General features: G+C 48.9%; 1 protein-coding gene across 1 annotated transcript in view; it reads left to right on the top strand.

Annotated features, from left to right (window-relative positions):
• The window catches only part of NDUFS4 (NADH:ubiquinone oxidoreductase subunit S4), a 63,250-nt gene extending 59,727 nt beyond the window's left edge, over window positions 1-3,523 (top strand). The window contains exon 5 of the mRNA XM_070411752.1: window positions 3,311-3,523. Coding sequence (XP_070267853.1) covers window positions 3,311-3,414 — 104 coding nt within the window. The 3' untranslated portion in view covers window positions 3,415-3,523. The remainder of the gene's footprint in view (window positions 1-3,310) is intronic.
• The last annotated feature ends 12,834 nt before the right edge of the window (window positions 3,524-16,357 follow it).

Raw genomic sequence — 16,357 nt, 5'->3', positions numbered from 1 at the left:
ATGTGTCACTGCCCTGTGCCTGCCGAACGGCCAGGGAAGCACGGTCAGTCCTGGGCTTGCAGGGCAGTTCTGGTGAGAAGGGGACCCAGCACCCGCTCTGCGACCAGGGGAGACAACCGAGAGGCCGGGCGGGCTGAGCTCAGCAGGCGTGAGGCCGTGCCTTGTTCATGACTCTCCCAGCACCCTCTGGCCAGGGAAGCGTCCGGTTCGGCTGTCGGGCTCCGGGGAGAGGGGAGTCTGAGGCCCTCCGCTGGGAGCCTGAGTAACTGCCTCGGGGGACAGGGTCCCCACGTGCTAGGGAGTCCCGGGGTCTGGGTTACCAGGGTTCTGGGGACCCACGCACACACCGCCCCCAGACCAGGCTCTGAGGGAGTTTTGGGCATCGTGTTGCTGTATAGTTTTTTCTCTAGAAAAGTGTGTTCAAATTTCTGTTGACTGAGTTTCAGCTGTACTTTTGGAGCACAAACCGGTTTGTTTTTGTGGCAAATCCCTGATGGGGAAGTAAGAGGAACAATACTGTGTAGCAGCCATATTGGGGAAGAGTGAGCGTCAGGCAGGCCGTGCCTCACACCCGAGGCCGGCACTTCTTTTGAGGGTGCAGCTGTGGCAGGCGTGGGAGGTTACTAACCTCATATTTCTGGTGCTGCCATTTTCACCTTATTGGCTTGTTTAAGTCATTTCATATAATTTTCATGGAGAAAATTGTTTTGCCAGTAAATGCAGAACACACATTTCTCCTCCACTGTGTTTTCTAAGAAGATCTAAGATACTTCCCAGTTATTCTGCACCTCACCCTCCACCACCCCAAATACTAGATACGTGGGATTTTAGAGTGAAATTCCTGAAAAGTTGTTCTCCACTCCCCCCCTTAAATTACAGTTTAAGTTGATGCTGCTTCACCCGAGCATATGTGCGCACCCAGCCTGGCGAGGAGGCTTGAACCCTCCCAGGTGCCCACATAGCTCGCTTGGTTCCCGAGTCTTTGCTGTCCTGCCCCCGCCTGTCAGCAGCGATGCCGGGTCTGTCGCTTGTGCCAGACCAGGCAGTGCTGTGCTCTGTACACAGATGGGCGGTAGGAAAATCACTGAGCTGCTCACTTCGAGCTGAAGTCGGGTTTGGGGTTCGGTTATTAGAGGAGAGAGACCTTTCGCAGGCCTGGGACCAGGGTACTAGAGGTGACGTATTTCACAAGTAGTAGACGCGCTGATGGATGTTTCTCTGTATTTCTGTGTTACTGAACCAAATATAACATGGGTTCTGCAAATGAAAATGAATGGAATTAATTTCCCTTTTCTGTCTCATGCCTCATACTTCACAAGCTAATTGTTGTGGTCTGGTTTATTCAGAGGTTTTTGTTGGCATTTGAAAAGAATACACCAACATTCCTGTCATAGGAAGTAGAAAATGCCCACCTCAGGCTGCAGGGCCGATGAAATGCTGGGCGTGCTCGGTGGGGACAGTCCGGGGCTCACAGACGGCCTTCCCGCTCCCAGGGCTTCTGCAGGACTGCGCCCCTGAGGGAGGCCGACGCTCCAGGCATCCTGTGAGCTGTCAGGGCTGCAGGGCTGGCGGGTGGAGCCCTGTGTCTGGCTGCTGTCCCAGTGCAGTGGCCGCAGTGCTGCCTGGGGGGGGGGGGGGGGGGTGGCTCTGGGCGCCCGTGGAGCTCCCCCCGCAGGCGCCCCTGGGGGAGGGCTGGGACCTGCGCTGCGGGGGGAGAGGCCGGTGCGCAGTGTCCCAGGGAACACACGCAGACTGGGCGCCGCAGGGTCTGTCGGAGCCTCTTCAGGGTGTAGATGGTTTCACCTCCTCAGTCCCGCTCAGAAAATCAAGTTTGACTTATTTCTTTGAAACACCCTTATCTTAGGGCAGAAGAGACATTCTCACAGAAACTTAAACATTTCACAAATAAAATTCCACTCTAACATTTCTGCATGATATTTCATGCAAGTTGTATTATGTTTTTTCTTTTTGAAAAAAATACATTTTTATTGATTTCAGAGAGAGAGGGAGAGAGAGATAGAGAGACATCAGTGATGAGAGAATCATTGATCTGTTGCCTCCGGCATGCCCCTCCTGGGGATCGAGCCCGCAACCCGGGCATGTGCCTTTGACCAGATTTGAACCCAGGATCCTTCAGTCCGCAGGCCAGTGCTCTATCCACTGAGCCAAGCCATCCAGGGATGCTCGTTCTTTTTAAGAACAGGTTTCAAATGGGAAGTAGGAGAGATCAGCACAGTTTGTGTAGCGTCCCTTTCAGTACAAGCCTGTCATGTCTTTTCCAGTGGCTGAGCCCACTGCTCGCTCCAGAAGCCTTCGTGTTCCCCAGTGGTGCAGAGCGCAGCCTGGGAGAGGCTGGCTGTGGAGTGTGGTGGGACCACACTCTTGTTCATCCGGGCACTGGGAGGTAGACCCTTTGGTCAGGTTCCTGTCAGAGCTCAGAAGAGAGCAGCAGGAGATGGATGGAGACGGTGACTTCAGTTGTTAATCATCCTCATCCCCTGTGCAGCATGGGGAACACAGTCGTTGTCTAAGGAAAATGTGAGGGAAGGACCCTCCCCGCCCATCCCCCATGTGGCTGTGGCATGGCCTGTGGAGAAGGCAGGTCTCCTCCATGGTCTCTGCCTGTTCTCCCGGCACTCACCACCACCTCCCAGGCCCTGGAATGACGTGTGTGTACCGTTGTCACCGGCAGCAGCGCTGTAGGCTGTAGGCTGGCCCACAGTCCCGAGAGCCCTAGGAGAACACCGTGCCAGTGGCTCTCTGGGGACCAGCCCGCCTCTCCCAGCAGGGACCTCACGGCATCTGGCTCATGAACAGAGCAGGGCGCAGAGCTGGGTCCGCCTTCTCATCAGTAAACACAATCCTTCTCCCTGGGGCTTGGCAGGCTGGTGGCCGCCTAAACCAGAAAGTGACTGTAGGGTATGTTTTGCATATAATACCCGTTCCTCTCATTCCTTCAGCTCCTCTCACAGCGCCCTTGTGGGGCAGGAGCGTGTGTGTTGGGAGGCAGACTGGGACAGAGGGCACAGGCCCTCTCACACACCATTTGGAAGAAAAGAATACAGAGCAAGGAGAAATTGAGTTCTGAGTTACACCTTTAATTTAAGAGCTGGTAAGTCATCCTCAGACAATATTTTGAATCCTGTTGTCACAGGAACAAATTGCTAAGCAGGTATTTATATTTCAGATGTGTTGACATGTTCTCCTGATGATAAATGACCTTGAATTTATGAGCATCCGCTTCTGCGCACAGCGTTCTTCAGGCACACTGCTTAATTCTGTTCCTGTGAGTCTGTTTTTTGTTTCCTAGGATGGAGCTACGACGTTGAAGAGAAGAAGGTTCCGAAACCCAAGTCCAAGTCTTACGGCGCCAACTTTTCTTGGAACAAAAGGACAAGAGTATCCACAAAATAGATGGGCCTGCCCATCTCCGCTTGACTGTGAATGAAGTCAGCTGGGCAGTATTTACAGTCCATGCTGCCACTTCTCTTACTCTCCGAATAAAGTTTCCCTTTAAACTGCAGGTGCATTCTGTGGTGTTTATTTTTAAGCTCAAGTGGAACATGTTATAATTTTTTAATATAGAGACATTGAGATGATTATACCTCTAGGAAATTTCAGTACTTAAAGTCTATTAAAAAGGAGTGCTTGAAATTAGCTGCAACATTGAGGTTTTGCACATGCTTTTTATAGCCATTATCAAGTTAATGGTATTTATGAACTACCAGCCATCGTTAAAGTGCTGTCTTAGAAAACCTTTTGTTTTATCATGGGTAGAGAAATTCATGATTACATTGCAATCTCATAAACCCAAATTTTACTATTGGAGTTCTCTTCTTTAATTAGAATTTTATGTTCTCTAAGCTTCTTTGAACCTGAATCAATCTACAAGAGACACATAAGAAAGAGAAAAGAATCCAAACACGAAACTATAAGTCATCAATGTGCGAGAGAATAAGAACAGAGAAAACTATAAAAACAATCAGAAAACAGTTAATAAAATGGAAATAACTACATACCTATCGATAATTACTGTAAATGTAAATGGACTAAATGCTCCAATGGAAAGACAGGGTGGCTAAATGAATAAATAAAAGACCCATACATATGCTGCCTACAAGAAAGTCGCATCAGATTGAAAGGCACACAGACTGAAAGTGCGGGGAAGGTATGGAAAAAGATTCATGCACATGTAAACCAAAATAAAGCTGTGGTAGCAACACTCACATCAGACAAAATAGACTTAAGGCAATGGCTATGACAAGAGGCAAAGAATGGCATTTCATAATAATGAAGGGATCAATCCAACAAGAAGATAGAACTCTTGTAAACATCTATGCACCCGACATCGGAGCACCTAAACATATAAGCAAATATTGATGGACATGAAGAGATCAACAGTAATATAGTCATAGTGGGGGACTTGAACTCCGTATTGACATCAATGGACAAGTCACCCAGACAGAGAATTAACAAGGAAACAGTGGCCTAAAGTGATGTATTAAACCAAATAGACTTATTTTTGTGAAGTGCACATGGAACTCAAGTATAAGAGACTACTGACATCACAAACAGGATTATCAGGAAATACTATGAAAAATTAAATGCAAACAAGTTGGACAACCTGGAAGAAATGGATCAATTCCTAGAAACATACAATCTTCCAAGTCTGACTCAGAAAGAAACAAAGTGTGAACAGACCAGTAATTACTAATGAAATTGAAACAGGATTCAGAAACTTCCAACAAATAAAAGCCCTGAACCAGATAGATGGCTTCCCAGGTGAATTTTACCAACATTCAAAGAGTAATTCCTACCTATCCTTTAAGAATGTCAAAAATTTTAAGAGAAAGGAAGGCTCCAAAACTCATTGTATGAGGCCAGCATTACCCTCATATCAAAACCAGACAAAGACACTACAAAAAAGAAAATTATGGGACAATATCCCTGATGAACATAGATACACAAATCTTCAGCAATGTATTAGCAAACCAGATCCAGCAATACATTAAAAAGATCATACACCATGATCAAGTGGGATTTTTTTCCTGGCATGGAGCGTTGGTACAATATCTGCAAGTCAATTAATGTGATACACATAAATAATGAAGAATAAAAATATCAATGGATATAGAAAATGCATTTGACAAAGTCCATCTATTTTTCATTAAAAACTCCCATCAAAGTAGAAATACAGGGAACATACCTCAACATAATAAAGATTGTATATGTCAAACCCACAGCTAACATATTCAACAGTTAAAAGCTGAAAGCTTTTTTTTATAATCAGGAACAAGATTAGATGTCCTCTTTCATCACTTTTATTCAACATACTATAGGATGTCTTCGGAACAGCAATCAGAGAAGAAAAAGAAGTAATATTTGAATTAGAAAGGAAGTAAAGCTATCATTATTTGCCAATGACATGATACAACATAGAACAGTAAAGAAAAACTATTAGAACTAATAAATGAATTTAGTAAAGTAGGATGAAAAATTAATACTCAGAAATTGGTTGCATTTTATACTCTGATAACAAACTATCCAAAAGAGAAATTAAGACAATCCCATTTACATTTGTATCAAAAAGAATAAAATACCTAAGAATAAATTTAACCACTGGGGCAAAAGACATGTACTCAGAAAACTAAGACATTGAAGAAGATACAAATAAATGGGAAGCTATACAATGCTCATGGATAAGAAGAATTAACATCTTTAAGTGTCCATACTACTCAGAGCAATCCAAAGATTCAATGCAATCTTTTCCAAAATGCCAATGCATTTTTCACAGAAATGTAACAAGTAATCCTAAAATGTACATGGAACCACAAACACTGGAATCTCCAAAGCCATCTTGGGGAAAGAACAATGTTGAAGGTATATTGATATCAAACTATACTACAAGGCTATAGAGACCAAAACGGTATGGTACTGGCATAAATACAGATGCATAGATTAACGAAACAATAGAGAACCCAGAAATAAACCCATTTGTATGTGGTCAGTCTGTGACAGAAGAGGCACGAATATACAATGGGGTAAAGACAGTTTAATAAATGGTGTTGGGAAAGTGGACAGATACATGCAAAAAACTAACTATACCACTAATTTGAAAAGATATATGCACCCCTGTGTTCTTTGCAATGTTGTTTATAGCTAGTAGCCCTGCGCACAAATCTGTGCACCAGTAGCTTGCTGCCGCCCTCCAGTAGCTCTCTGCCCACTGCCCCGCCCTCCTGTGGCTCCCCTGTCCCCCCTCATAGCTTGCTGCCCTGCCCCCTCCTGTAGCTCTCCGCCGCCCACTTGTAGCTCGCTGCCCCACCCTCCTGCTGATCCGTGATCCTGTCATTACGTGGCCGGTCGTTAGGCTTCACAGCATATTACATCTTTATTATATAGGATAGCCAAGATTCAGATGCAAGCTAAGTGTTCAATAGACAAATGGATAAAGAAGTGTTACATCTGTATAATGGAATATTAAGTATTAAAAAGGATGAAATCTTGCCAATTGTGACATGTTAACATGGATGGACCAAAGGGCATTATACTATGTGAAATAAGTCAGAAAAGACAAATACCGTAGGATTTCACTTATATGTCAATGGTAATTGAAATTTAAAAAAAAATTTAATTGGTACTTTTTAGCGTATGGAAATTATATGTCAAGAAAATTGATGCTTTACCAATAAGACAACCTCAGTGTTATGTCACAGCAATTCTTTCTGATGTGCAGGATTAATGAGCATTTGGTATGACTTATGGATAAAAAGACAAATGTAAAGTTTTTGATACTTGGCTGAGAAGATTGTGTTGTTATAATTCAGATACAGAATAGTCTGAAAGTCAGATTTTCCACTCCTGCAGTCATTTTCACCAAGACTAGGAAGGTCCACGTGGAACAAGGCAAAGTGAAGAAATTTTGGAAAGAAATATTACTCAAAATTGACATTTGTAAAAACCAAAAAAATAAGATACTTCTCTAGTTTTCCATTATTGTGTAAAACAAAACACAACAAAATTCTTTACATACCTTATTTGATGAAGCATTCATTTTCTGGTGTGATTTGGTTTTCTGTTTATAAATCTGTGCATGGGAAGATGAATTCATTTCTAGTTATACTGAATGCAAGATGCCAGGGAGCTACCCAGCTGAAAAATTCACAGCAGACCATTGGAAATGTGGGTCTGGAACCCAGCCTATGGGCTAAGAACGTTGGTGGTTGGGTAATAATTAAAGGTATGGCAATGAATACAGTAACAAGAAAATGAAGAGAAAAGGTGGTAAGGAATAGAGAAGCCAATAAAGGATTCTTTAAATGAAAAGGGTATCTTTAAGCACAAAGGCCACATCTCTCTTTTTCCATTGCTTGGTGCTTAGGATCAAGATTACTAGAATATCAGAAATGGAAATTGAGTAAAGCTAGATGCATAACAGTAAACTACTTTATAGATCCACCTATGTTGTCACAAATGGCAAGATTTCCTTTTGTATGGATGAATGATATTAAGGTATATATATGAATACATACACGCCACACTTTCTTTAATTCATCTATTGATGGACACTTAACTTGTTTCCAGATCTTGACTGTTGTAAATAATGATGCAATGAATATGGGGCTACATATATCTTTTCCAATTAGTGTTTCCATTTTCTTCGGATAAATACTCAGGAGTGGAATTGCTTGATCATGTGGTAACTCAATTTTTAATTTTTCAAAGAACCTCCACACTTTTCCATAGTGGTACACCAATTTACGTTCCCACCAACACTGCACAAGGATTCCCTTTAATAATATGTCATTTTGATTGAAGTGCATAAAGAAAATCTAGCCTTGTACAGATAAGTAGTTGGGAAAGGAAAAGATATTTCTAATAGCATTTTCAAATAATTGTGATTGGTCATATGTCATTTTCTTAAAGTTTAGTTGCAATGTTAGGTTAGAAACCCTATCGATGAACTTTTCTGTTGCATTAAAATCCATTGATTTATCTTGTACTTTGAATCTTATGCATGCATGATTTTGTAACATCATACGTTGGCCATTTCTATATTGGTTCACAGAATTATGCCAATTTTCCAAATTTTAACACACTACATCAGCTGTGGGCAAACTACGGCCCGTTTGAAATGAATAAAACTAAAAAAAAAAAAAGACCGTACCCTTTTATGTAACGATGTTTACTTTGAATTTATATTAGTTCACACAAACACTCCATCCATGCTTTTGTTCCGGCCCTCCGGTCCAGTTTAAGAACCCATTGTGGCCCTCGAGTCAAAAAGTTTGCCCACCCCAGCGCTACATCATATAATATCCCCCCAAATCACATTTATCAAGAGCAGTACCAATCAAATTAAAAACATCTAAAAGATGTTTGGGAAACTAATAAACTAAAAAAAGTATTGGGAAACTAATAAGCCTACAGCATTAGGACAAGTTTTCCAAAAGCACAAAGGATAAAATATTTTAGTTGTATCCCTCCTTTAAGTGATAAACTCACTCCATTCACTTTTGAGAAAATGTTTGCCAAATATACCAGTCTACGTAACCATAGTTTATCTGTCAGTGTTTCTTTCCAGTGAAAATTGTTTCTCTGGGGGCGGTGGGGGAGGGGAGGGGTGGGGGGGGTGGGGGCGGGGAGTGGCTAGTTTAGCAAACAATTCACAGCTGGCACTTCCCTGGAGGCAGCCCTCCCAGGTCACTTTGCAGCAAATGTGTTTCCGATTTCATCACACACCATATCAAAAGCCGGACTCGGAGCTAGTGTTCCCATAAAGTCATCGAAGGCATCTCTGAGCAAATCGATTGGCTTGTTTTTTTACTGTGCATGAAGACGACAGTAACTACTGGCATGTTTGTTGCTACTGCTCTCACTGATGTTCAGACACCAGTGATTTTTCTCTCCATTAAAAAAAAAATACATTTTATTTTACTTACAAATGGTACAAAAGGGTTTTTCTTATGTTTAAGAAAATTGCCAATTGTGATAACTATGCGAATGTGCCTCACAATGTGGGAAATCTGTTTTAACACTTTGTCAAACAGCAGTTTCCTACCACTTTTGTACCATCGTGCAGATAACACAGTGAAAAGGCAAACAACATTTTACTTTTGTTATGAAAAGGGTTTTTGTCTTACAGATTTCCTGAAGGGGTCTTGGGTAACACCAGGGGTCCATGGGCCACTTGTTTCAAGAACTGCTAGTTACAATGACGCTCTGCATCTGTCCACATGGGGAGCAGAGTAAGACAGAATGAGTATGGCCCTACCCAGTTTGGCTCAGTGGATAGAGTGTCAGCCTATGGACTGAAGGGTCCTGGGTTCGATTCTTCTCAAGGGCATGTACCTTGGTTGCAGGTTCCCTAGCCCTGGTCCAGGTGCGTGCAGGAAGCAACCAATCGATGTCTCTCACATCGATGTTTCTCTTTGTCTCTCCCTCTCCCTTCCATTCTCTCTAAAAACCAATGGAAAAATATCCTCGGGTGAGGATTAACACAAAAAAATTTAAAAATGGAACAAGTATGAAATGTAGGGGACATAAATTCTAAGTAAAGGAATTAAAGCACGAATCTGAAGAAGATTGTAGAGTTTTTTCCATGTGATTTGTTTTAATTAGGAAAATGCTCAATTATGAAAGTAGACTGGGATTGTGAGTCCCTGTGTGCTCTGTTTAGATTAAACGGGTATTATTTTGACATCCTGGCTAGCGTGTTGCCCAAGCAGTTAAAACTGGTTTCAGACCATATGCCATGTGACCACTGCACTCTAAACCCAGTGCATGTTCAGATTCCCCAATGCCACCCTCCGTGTTGTTCCGCAGTTAATGTGGGTGCATTTTAATTTAAACAGAAAGAGGCTTACCCACGGACTTGGCTATTATGAATTAGTAAAGAGACCAGGTCAGCCCTCAAACCCGCTGTCTCACATTCTGGATTTGTCTAATTGCTTCCAAATGTTGTTGTTTATCTCCTTACTCAGGGGGCCCCCACGTGTCTATAAACAGAGTTTGATCTTAAGTTTTGGTGAGACTCAGGTTCAATGTTTTTGGCAAGGCTACATCGTGGCGGTACCGCCATACGACTTTCACAAAGCCAGGCAAAGCTCATCTTTCTGGAAGGCTTGAGTGCAGCTCTAACCGCAGGCTGGGTTACGCGGATTTGCGTTTCCTTCTCCGGGACGTGTACAGCCCTGTCCCGGAGTTGGGAAGTTAGGAAGGAGCCACGAGCAGGTCACCAGTTAGAGCGGGAAGGTACCTGCCCCATAGAGATCTAAGCTAACTGGTCTACCCACAGGCACGCAGCGGTGGGGAGAAGTTTCATTAGCAGGTTTGCTTAGCTGCGGCCATTTAAAAAACACACACACACTACACACAAATACTGATGTTCAAAATTAGCGTTACTATTTTCTGTCATCATTGCCCTGCCCAAGTGTCCTAAAACAGTGGTAATTTGCTGATTTTCTACTTCATTGGGGAGTACCTTTCAAGTATCTCTTGGTGGTAGATAAATTGAGAAATGTGGATGTTTATAATTTATTCAGAGTGTTGCAGAAGCACCGAATGAAAATTCTTACCTCTGTTGTGACTTTGGTTCATTGTGGGTGGGTGTCCACAAGGTTCTAAGTTAATGGCCTTCGTTAAAATAAACACAAATAAAAACCAAGACGTGACCCCAGGAAAGGGGGCCAGCGGCGTGGGGTCCTCCCAGCAGCATCGGGACCCTGAAGAGCCCACGCGTGTCCTCAGAGGCTACAGCCCCACGGTGAAGAGGCACTCGAGGCCGGCACGCACATTGCTAGCCCCGGGCGACATTCGTAAGGAAAACCCAACGGAGGAGGGTTCGAATGGCCGACCTGAAACCACAGACATTGTTTCTGCTGTAGAGTCTGTGTCTGGCAGTGGTGAGGTGGCAAGTCAGCGCTTTGGAATTTATTATTTTTTTATATATATATTTTATTGATTTTTTTACAGGGAGAAAGGGAGAGGGATAGAGAGATAGAAACATTGATGAGAGAGAAACATCGATCAGCTGCCTCCTGCACACTCCCTACTGAGGATGTTCCCACAACCAAGGTACATGCCCTTGACCAGACTTGAACCTGGGACCCTTCAGTCCGCAGGCCAATACTCTATCCACTGAGCCAAACCGGTTAGGTCTGGAATTTATTATTAAAAAGGAAAGCAAGCCCTCCTCTCAGCCTCCGCTTGCTGTCCACCTGTGCCCTGGTCAGTGACACCCGTCACCACGAACACTTTTCCCGGTTGATTTGCGAGGCCCCGGCAAACCTTGACCGGGCCCGTGTGGTGCATCTATGCAGGTGAACGTCTGGTGTTTAACTTGAAAGCTGCATTTTGTACGGAAAAAAGAAAGATCTTCATCACACTCATCCCAGATCAACAAGAACCACCGTTCGAGACCGGAAAGGTGCCGGCCTTGTCCCACGCTCACTCTAGCCGGCAGCTCCCCCGAGCTCGGGTCTGGAGCGGAATTCTTCTGCAGAATTTCCCTTCTAGGACCGGAGACCTGCCTCTGTGGCCGCCGTGAGATGCAGCCCGGGCTCCGTCCCAGGACCAGGGGGAGGCGAGCTCTGGCCCCCTGGGCTGTGGGGAGATGGGTGCCCTGGTGGAAACGGAGGGTTTCTGTCTCATCTTGCAAATCTTTGATCTGGATGCATCGGCCACAGACACATGGTTCCCAGGAAAAAGGGAGGCTTTCGGCCCCTGCTTTGCTGACGTTCTTAGTAACCCATGCCGGCTGGAATCAGCGGCAGAAAAAGCTTACGCCAGGAAATGAGAAGAAGTCCCTTTCTGAAAAGTTTGATGTGCTTTTATCTGCATCATCTCACCAGCAGGTGGGATGACATGCCCGGTGCTGTGGATGGAGAGAGTCCAGCACAGAGAGAGACAAGGGGCGGGAGGAGCCGGAGCCGGACACCACGCGGGGCAGGACCAGGCAGCAAACACTGGGCGGACATAGACCGCCCGGGCCTCCGTCGGAGGCCGACCCACCCGATGGGCACAGGAGGGACACAGGCTCCTGCGGCTCCTGGGATGTGAGGCGCGTCTGTTGAGGACACAGTTGCAAGCGGCGTCCTAAAGGCAAAACTGTCGTGAACATTTCATGGTGACAGCTGTGGCTCACGGCCGGGAAGGAGGCCCCAGTCAGGAGGAGTGGGCCGCTGAGCTCACCGCAGCCCTCCTGGCCGCCACCCGTGCCCTCCTGAGCCCAATGCCGTGCCCTCCGGGGCCCGATGCCACGCCCACCTGAGCCCAATGTCATGCCCACCTGAGCCCAATGCGGTGCCCACCTGAGCCCAATGCCGTGCCCACCTGAGCCCAATGTCATGCCCACCTGAGCCCAATGCCGTGCCCTTCTGGGCCCAATGCCGTGCCCACCTGAGCCCGAGTCCCGTCCTGATCTCCTCAGCGGCGAGGAATGACGGGCGTAAAGCAAGGGCTGCAGCTGACATGGAGCCCGGCGTGTGACTGGACAGAGTCCTGAGAGCCAGCGCCCAGGGTGGACAGGGGCAGCCGGAGGGCTCAGGACATGGGAGAGAGGTCAGGATGGCGAGGTCGGGGTTCGCCAGGAGCCCCACACCGACTGCAAATGGGGGAACTCAAGCTCAAGCTTTACACGCTCTTTACAGGTAAACACCCTCCTGCATGGAAATGCTCCACGAGGAAGCGCATCTCCACCCGCAGCCACTTACCCGTGGAGCCGAGGCGTCTGATTGGTTCTGCGCCCCCGCTCCCTCGTGGTCTGCGCCCCGGCTCCCTCGTGGTCTGCGCCCCGGCTCCCTCGTGGTCTGCGCCCCGGCTTCCTCGTGGTCTGCGCCCCCGCTCCCTCGTGGTCTGTGCCCCGGTCCCCGTGGCCTTTCTCTGTGCATGACTCCCGGGCCTTCTCTTTATAAGGACTCTGTCTTGCTGGGTTAGGGCCCCACCCTCTCCCACCTTCTGACCTCACTTAACCTTAAGCACCTCCATAAAGTTCTGTGTCCAAATGCAGTCACGTTGGGAGTCAGGGCCTCAGGGTGTGAGGGTGTGTGTGTGTGCGTGTGTGCAAAATCCAGTTCATGCAGAGCAACAGTAACCGGAGTGTTGGGGTTCCACAGCAGTCACAGAATTTAAGCTGCATGCTCCATGCCCTGACTGCGGTGCTTTTGCAAAACTAAACCTTGATCTTAATTCACATGCCTTAGCAGTGGTTCTCAACCTTCTGGCCCTTTAAATACAGTTCCTCATGTTGTGACCCAACCATAAAATTACTTTCGTTGCTACTTCACAACTGTAATGTTGCTACTGTTATGAATCGTCATGTAAATATCTGATATGCAGGATGGTCTTAGGCGACCCCTGTGAGAGGGTCGTTCAACCGCCAAAGGGGTCGCGACCCACAGGTTGAGAACAGGAAGCTGCCTTAGAGCCAGGCTTCCATGAGAGAGGACTGTGTCCGTTATCCAGGGAAGAGGCGGCTTCCCAGGGGAGGAGGGACCCATGGTGCTGACAACAATGAGCACAGTTTCCGCTCTCACTGCTTCACTCTCCTCGCTGCGGCCGGACACACCAGACAGGCCTGCTTCCTGCTGCCTGGGCCCCGCTAGGCGGGCTCGGGCCTCACAGGTGGACAGCCACACACGGGCCACGCGTTCCCCAGAGCACCCCCGCTCACGGACCAGAGCTAGCACACCGCTGAACAAAGGCAGAGTGCAGGGTCGGGCTGGCGGGTGGTATGGTTTTTAATACATAGAACATAATTGGCAGATTGTTTTTCCTGTAAGTCTATTGCTTCCCAAGACTCTCTGAGCCGCCTTCTGTGCTTTGCCTGAACATTTCCTGGAAATCTGGGCTGAGAAAAGGGCAGTGCCCTTTGAAGTCTCCTCCCCTCTCTTCACCTTCCAGCCACCCAGACAGGGTGCCCACTGCTGAGCACTTCAGGGCCCACGCGGAGAAGTGAGGGACTGAAGGTGAAGTCCGTGCCCACCTCCCCGGGCGCCGGCCGCGCTGCTCAGCCCCAGGCACACGTCCTCATGTGCGGGGTGCGGGGGGCGGGAGGGGGGAGGTTCAGCAGCTTCCCCGTCGTCCTCCCAGCGTTTTGTACGTTTACAACCCAAGAAGCAAAAGCAAAGGGCAGTCACACCAAGAGCAGGCGGACACCGAGCTGGACAGTGACCTGCGACACCGAGTGTCCACGCTGGGAGGAACCTTCCAGCCCATCTCTCACGCCAGGAGCCTCCTCTGCGGAGACGAGGGAGCAGAGCGGAGGCCCTGGGGTCACAGGGCGTGGGGTGCACGGAGCAAGGGCGGGTTGGCAGAGCGAGAAGGAGAAAGGCCACAGCCGCGCTCACAGGCAGGGCCGCCCGGCCACAGCCGCGGTGAGATAGGCGCTCTGGCGGCAGACAGCCCGGGCGAGCCCGCCGCCCTCACCCAGGAGCTGTGACTGGAGTTGTCCTCCCCGGGCCTCACCGTCTTCATCTGAGGAGCAGGCGGCGGTGATACGAGCCCCCAACGCTCGGCCTCTCTAAGAAGGAGACGGAGCCGAGGAGGGAGGAGCGAGGAGTGCGGGGGAGCCGGTGTAGCTACCAGCGGTGTGTCCGAGCGCCGGCGGTCCCACCCCGACAGCCGCGGCGGAAGGACTGAGGGCAGAGGGCTGAGGACGCGGTGCTGGGCCACAGCGGAGGCTGGTGACAGGGGCTCGTGCTCGGGAGGAGGGCGGTCGTGCTCACGTCGCTCTGGTAACTCGAGCTGCAGCTGAGACACGCACACGCGTGTGAGCAGGCGCTGGCTTTGTCCGTGACCGAAGCGGAGGTGGGACCCACTGTGCTTCCTTCAGTGACCCCGAGAACCCGGGCAACCAGGTTCATCTCGAAGGACCGACCCAAAGACACCTCGAGGGGCAGAGTTGGGGAAACTGTCAGAGACGAGTGGGGCTCTGGGACCTGCGGTTCCATAGGAAACGCATTGCCCGGCCCCGGGCCTCGGTCGGCTTTGCTACGTGCAGGGATCAGGCAGGAAGGGAGCCAGGACGGGCCAGCGCGCTTCGTCCGGGGCGACTTCTCTTTTGGGGAGGAAACCCCCGTCTCCCCAGAGCTGTGAGCACCAGCTGGGGTCCCCCTGCCTTCTCTTCCGCAGGGAGAAGGGTGTGACATAAACCAGTGTGGGTTTGCTGGTCCGAGGGCCATAACTTACATTAGTTGCCATGAGAATGCCACTTCCTGTCACTGGACGGGCGGTGCAGACCAGCCCGAATAAAAGCTTCCACAGAAACCTGAGTGCAGGTGGCCAGGCCCCGTGGGGTCACCCAGAGGTCAGCGTTCTCCAGGAGCCGGATGATGGTTCAGACCGCCCCCCTCTGCCCCCCGCAAAAAAAAATCCCTATGGAGCTGTTTGACGAGAGCACAGTGTTCCCGTCTCCAGCTCCCCGTGTCCCAGCGCCCACTTCCCTGAAGAACATCAGTTCCATTTCTCTGTCCCCCACTGGGAGCGGGGAGAGGCGCTCAGAGACCCGAAGCTGCGTGGACAGACCCTTCGAGCTGGTTTATTCCAATTGTTGGGCAACGATCGCTCGACCCATAAACCCCACCCGGCCCACGTCTTCTCCCTGGCTCGCCAGGCAGCGCCGCCGGGAGAGTTCCAGAACTTCCCGTGACTTTCCAGCAACACAGAAGCCCAGCCTGACCCCAGGACTGCCAGGAAGCGGAGGAGGGTCTCACTGCCCGTCTATCCCGCTCTCCCTTGGTGCAACCGCTGTGCATCTTAGTAGCCTCAAGTTGCCTCAGTTTCTCTATCTGCAGAATGGGAGGGCACTGTGCCTCCCTCCGGCTTAGTGGGCGGGTCAAGTAAGAGAATTATCCCAATGGCCACGTGGGAAAGGCCAGGCACGGCGCCTGACATGCGCCTCTGTTCAATGAGCAGACGGATGAAGGGAGAGTGAGCGTGTCTCCCCGCCCCTAGGGAGGCCCCAGTCCCCGCCATGCCTGGGCCCCCCTTCTGACTCCTGGATGGCTGCATAGGGAGCTTGAGTTTTGATTCAAGCGATGGGGTGCCCAGGCGCCTACCCCCAGCCCAAACCCAGACTCCACCAAGCAGCCTGGCCGGCAGGCTGAGGCAGAATTTGAGCCAGTTTCCGCCTCCTTGCCCCACTTCTGAGAACTTCCCACCTTTTAACCCCAACTGGAAGCAGCATCCCTGTGGAGGGATGGCTAGCAGTTCACCTCCTGGGGAGCACTGGCCCTAGTACAGTGGTCGGCAAACTGCGGCTCGCGAGCCACATGCGGCTCTTTGGCCCCTTGATTGTGGCTCTTCCACAAAATACCGACTTCTGCGCAAGGGCCACGAAGTTTCAATGGCACTGTAT

This window comes from Myotis yumanensis, unplaced genomic scaffold (assembly GCF_028538775.1).
Source record: "Myotis yumanensis isolate MYYU_CA2020_CCGP unplaced genomic scaffold, mMyoYum1.0.hap1 SCAF_4, whole genome shotgun sequence".
NCBI classification, from domain to species: Eukaryota; Metazoa; Chordata; class Mammalia; order Chiroptera; family Vespertilionidae; genus Myotis; species Myotis yumanensis.
Note: the sequence above shows the minus strand (reverse complement) of the source record. Positions and strands in the feature narration are given on the sequence as shown.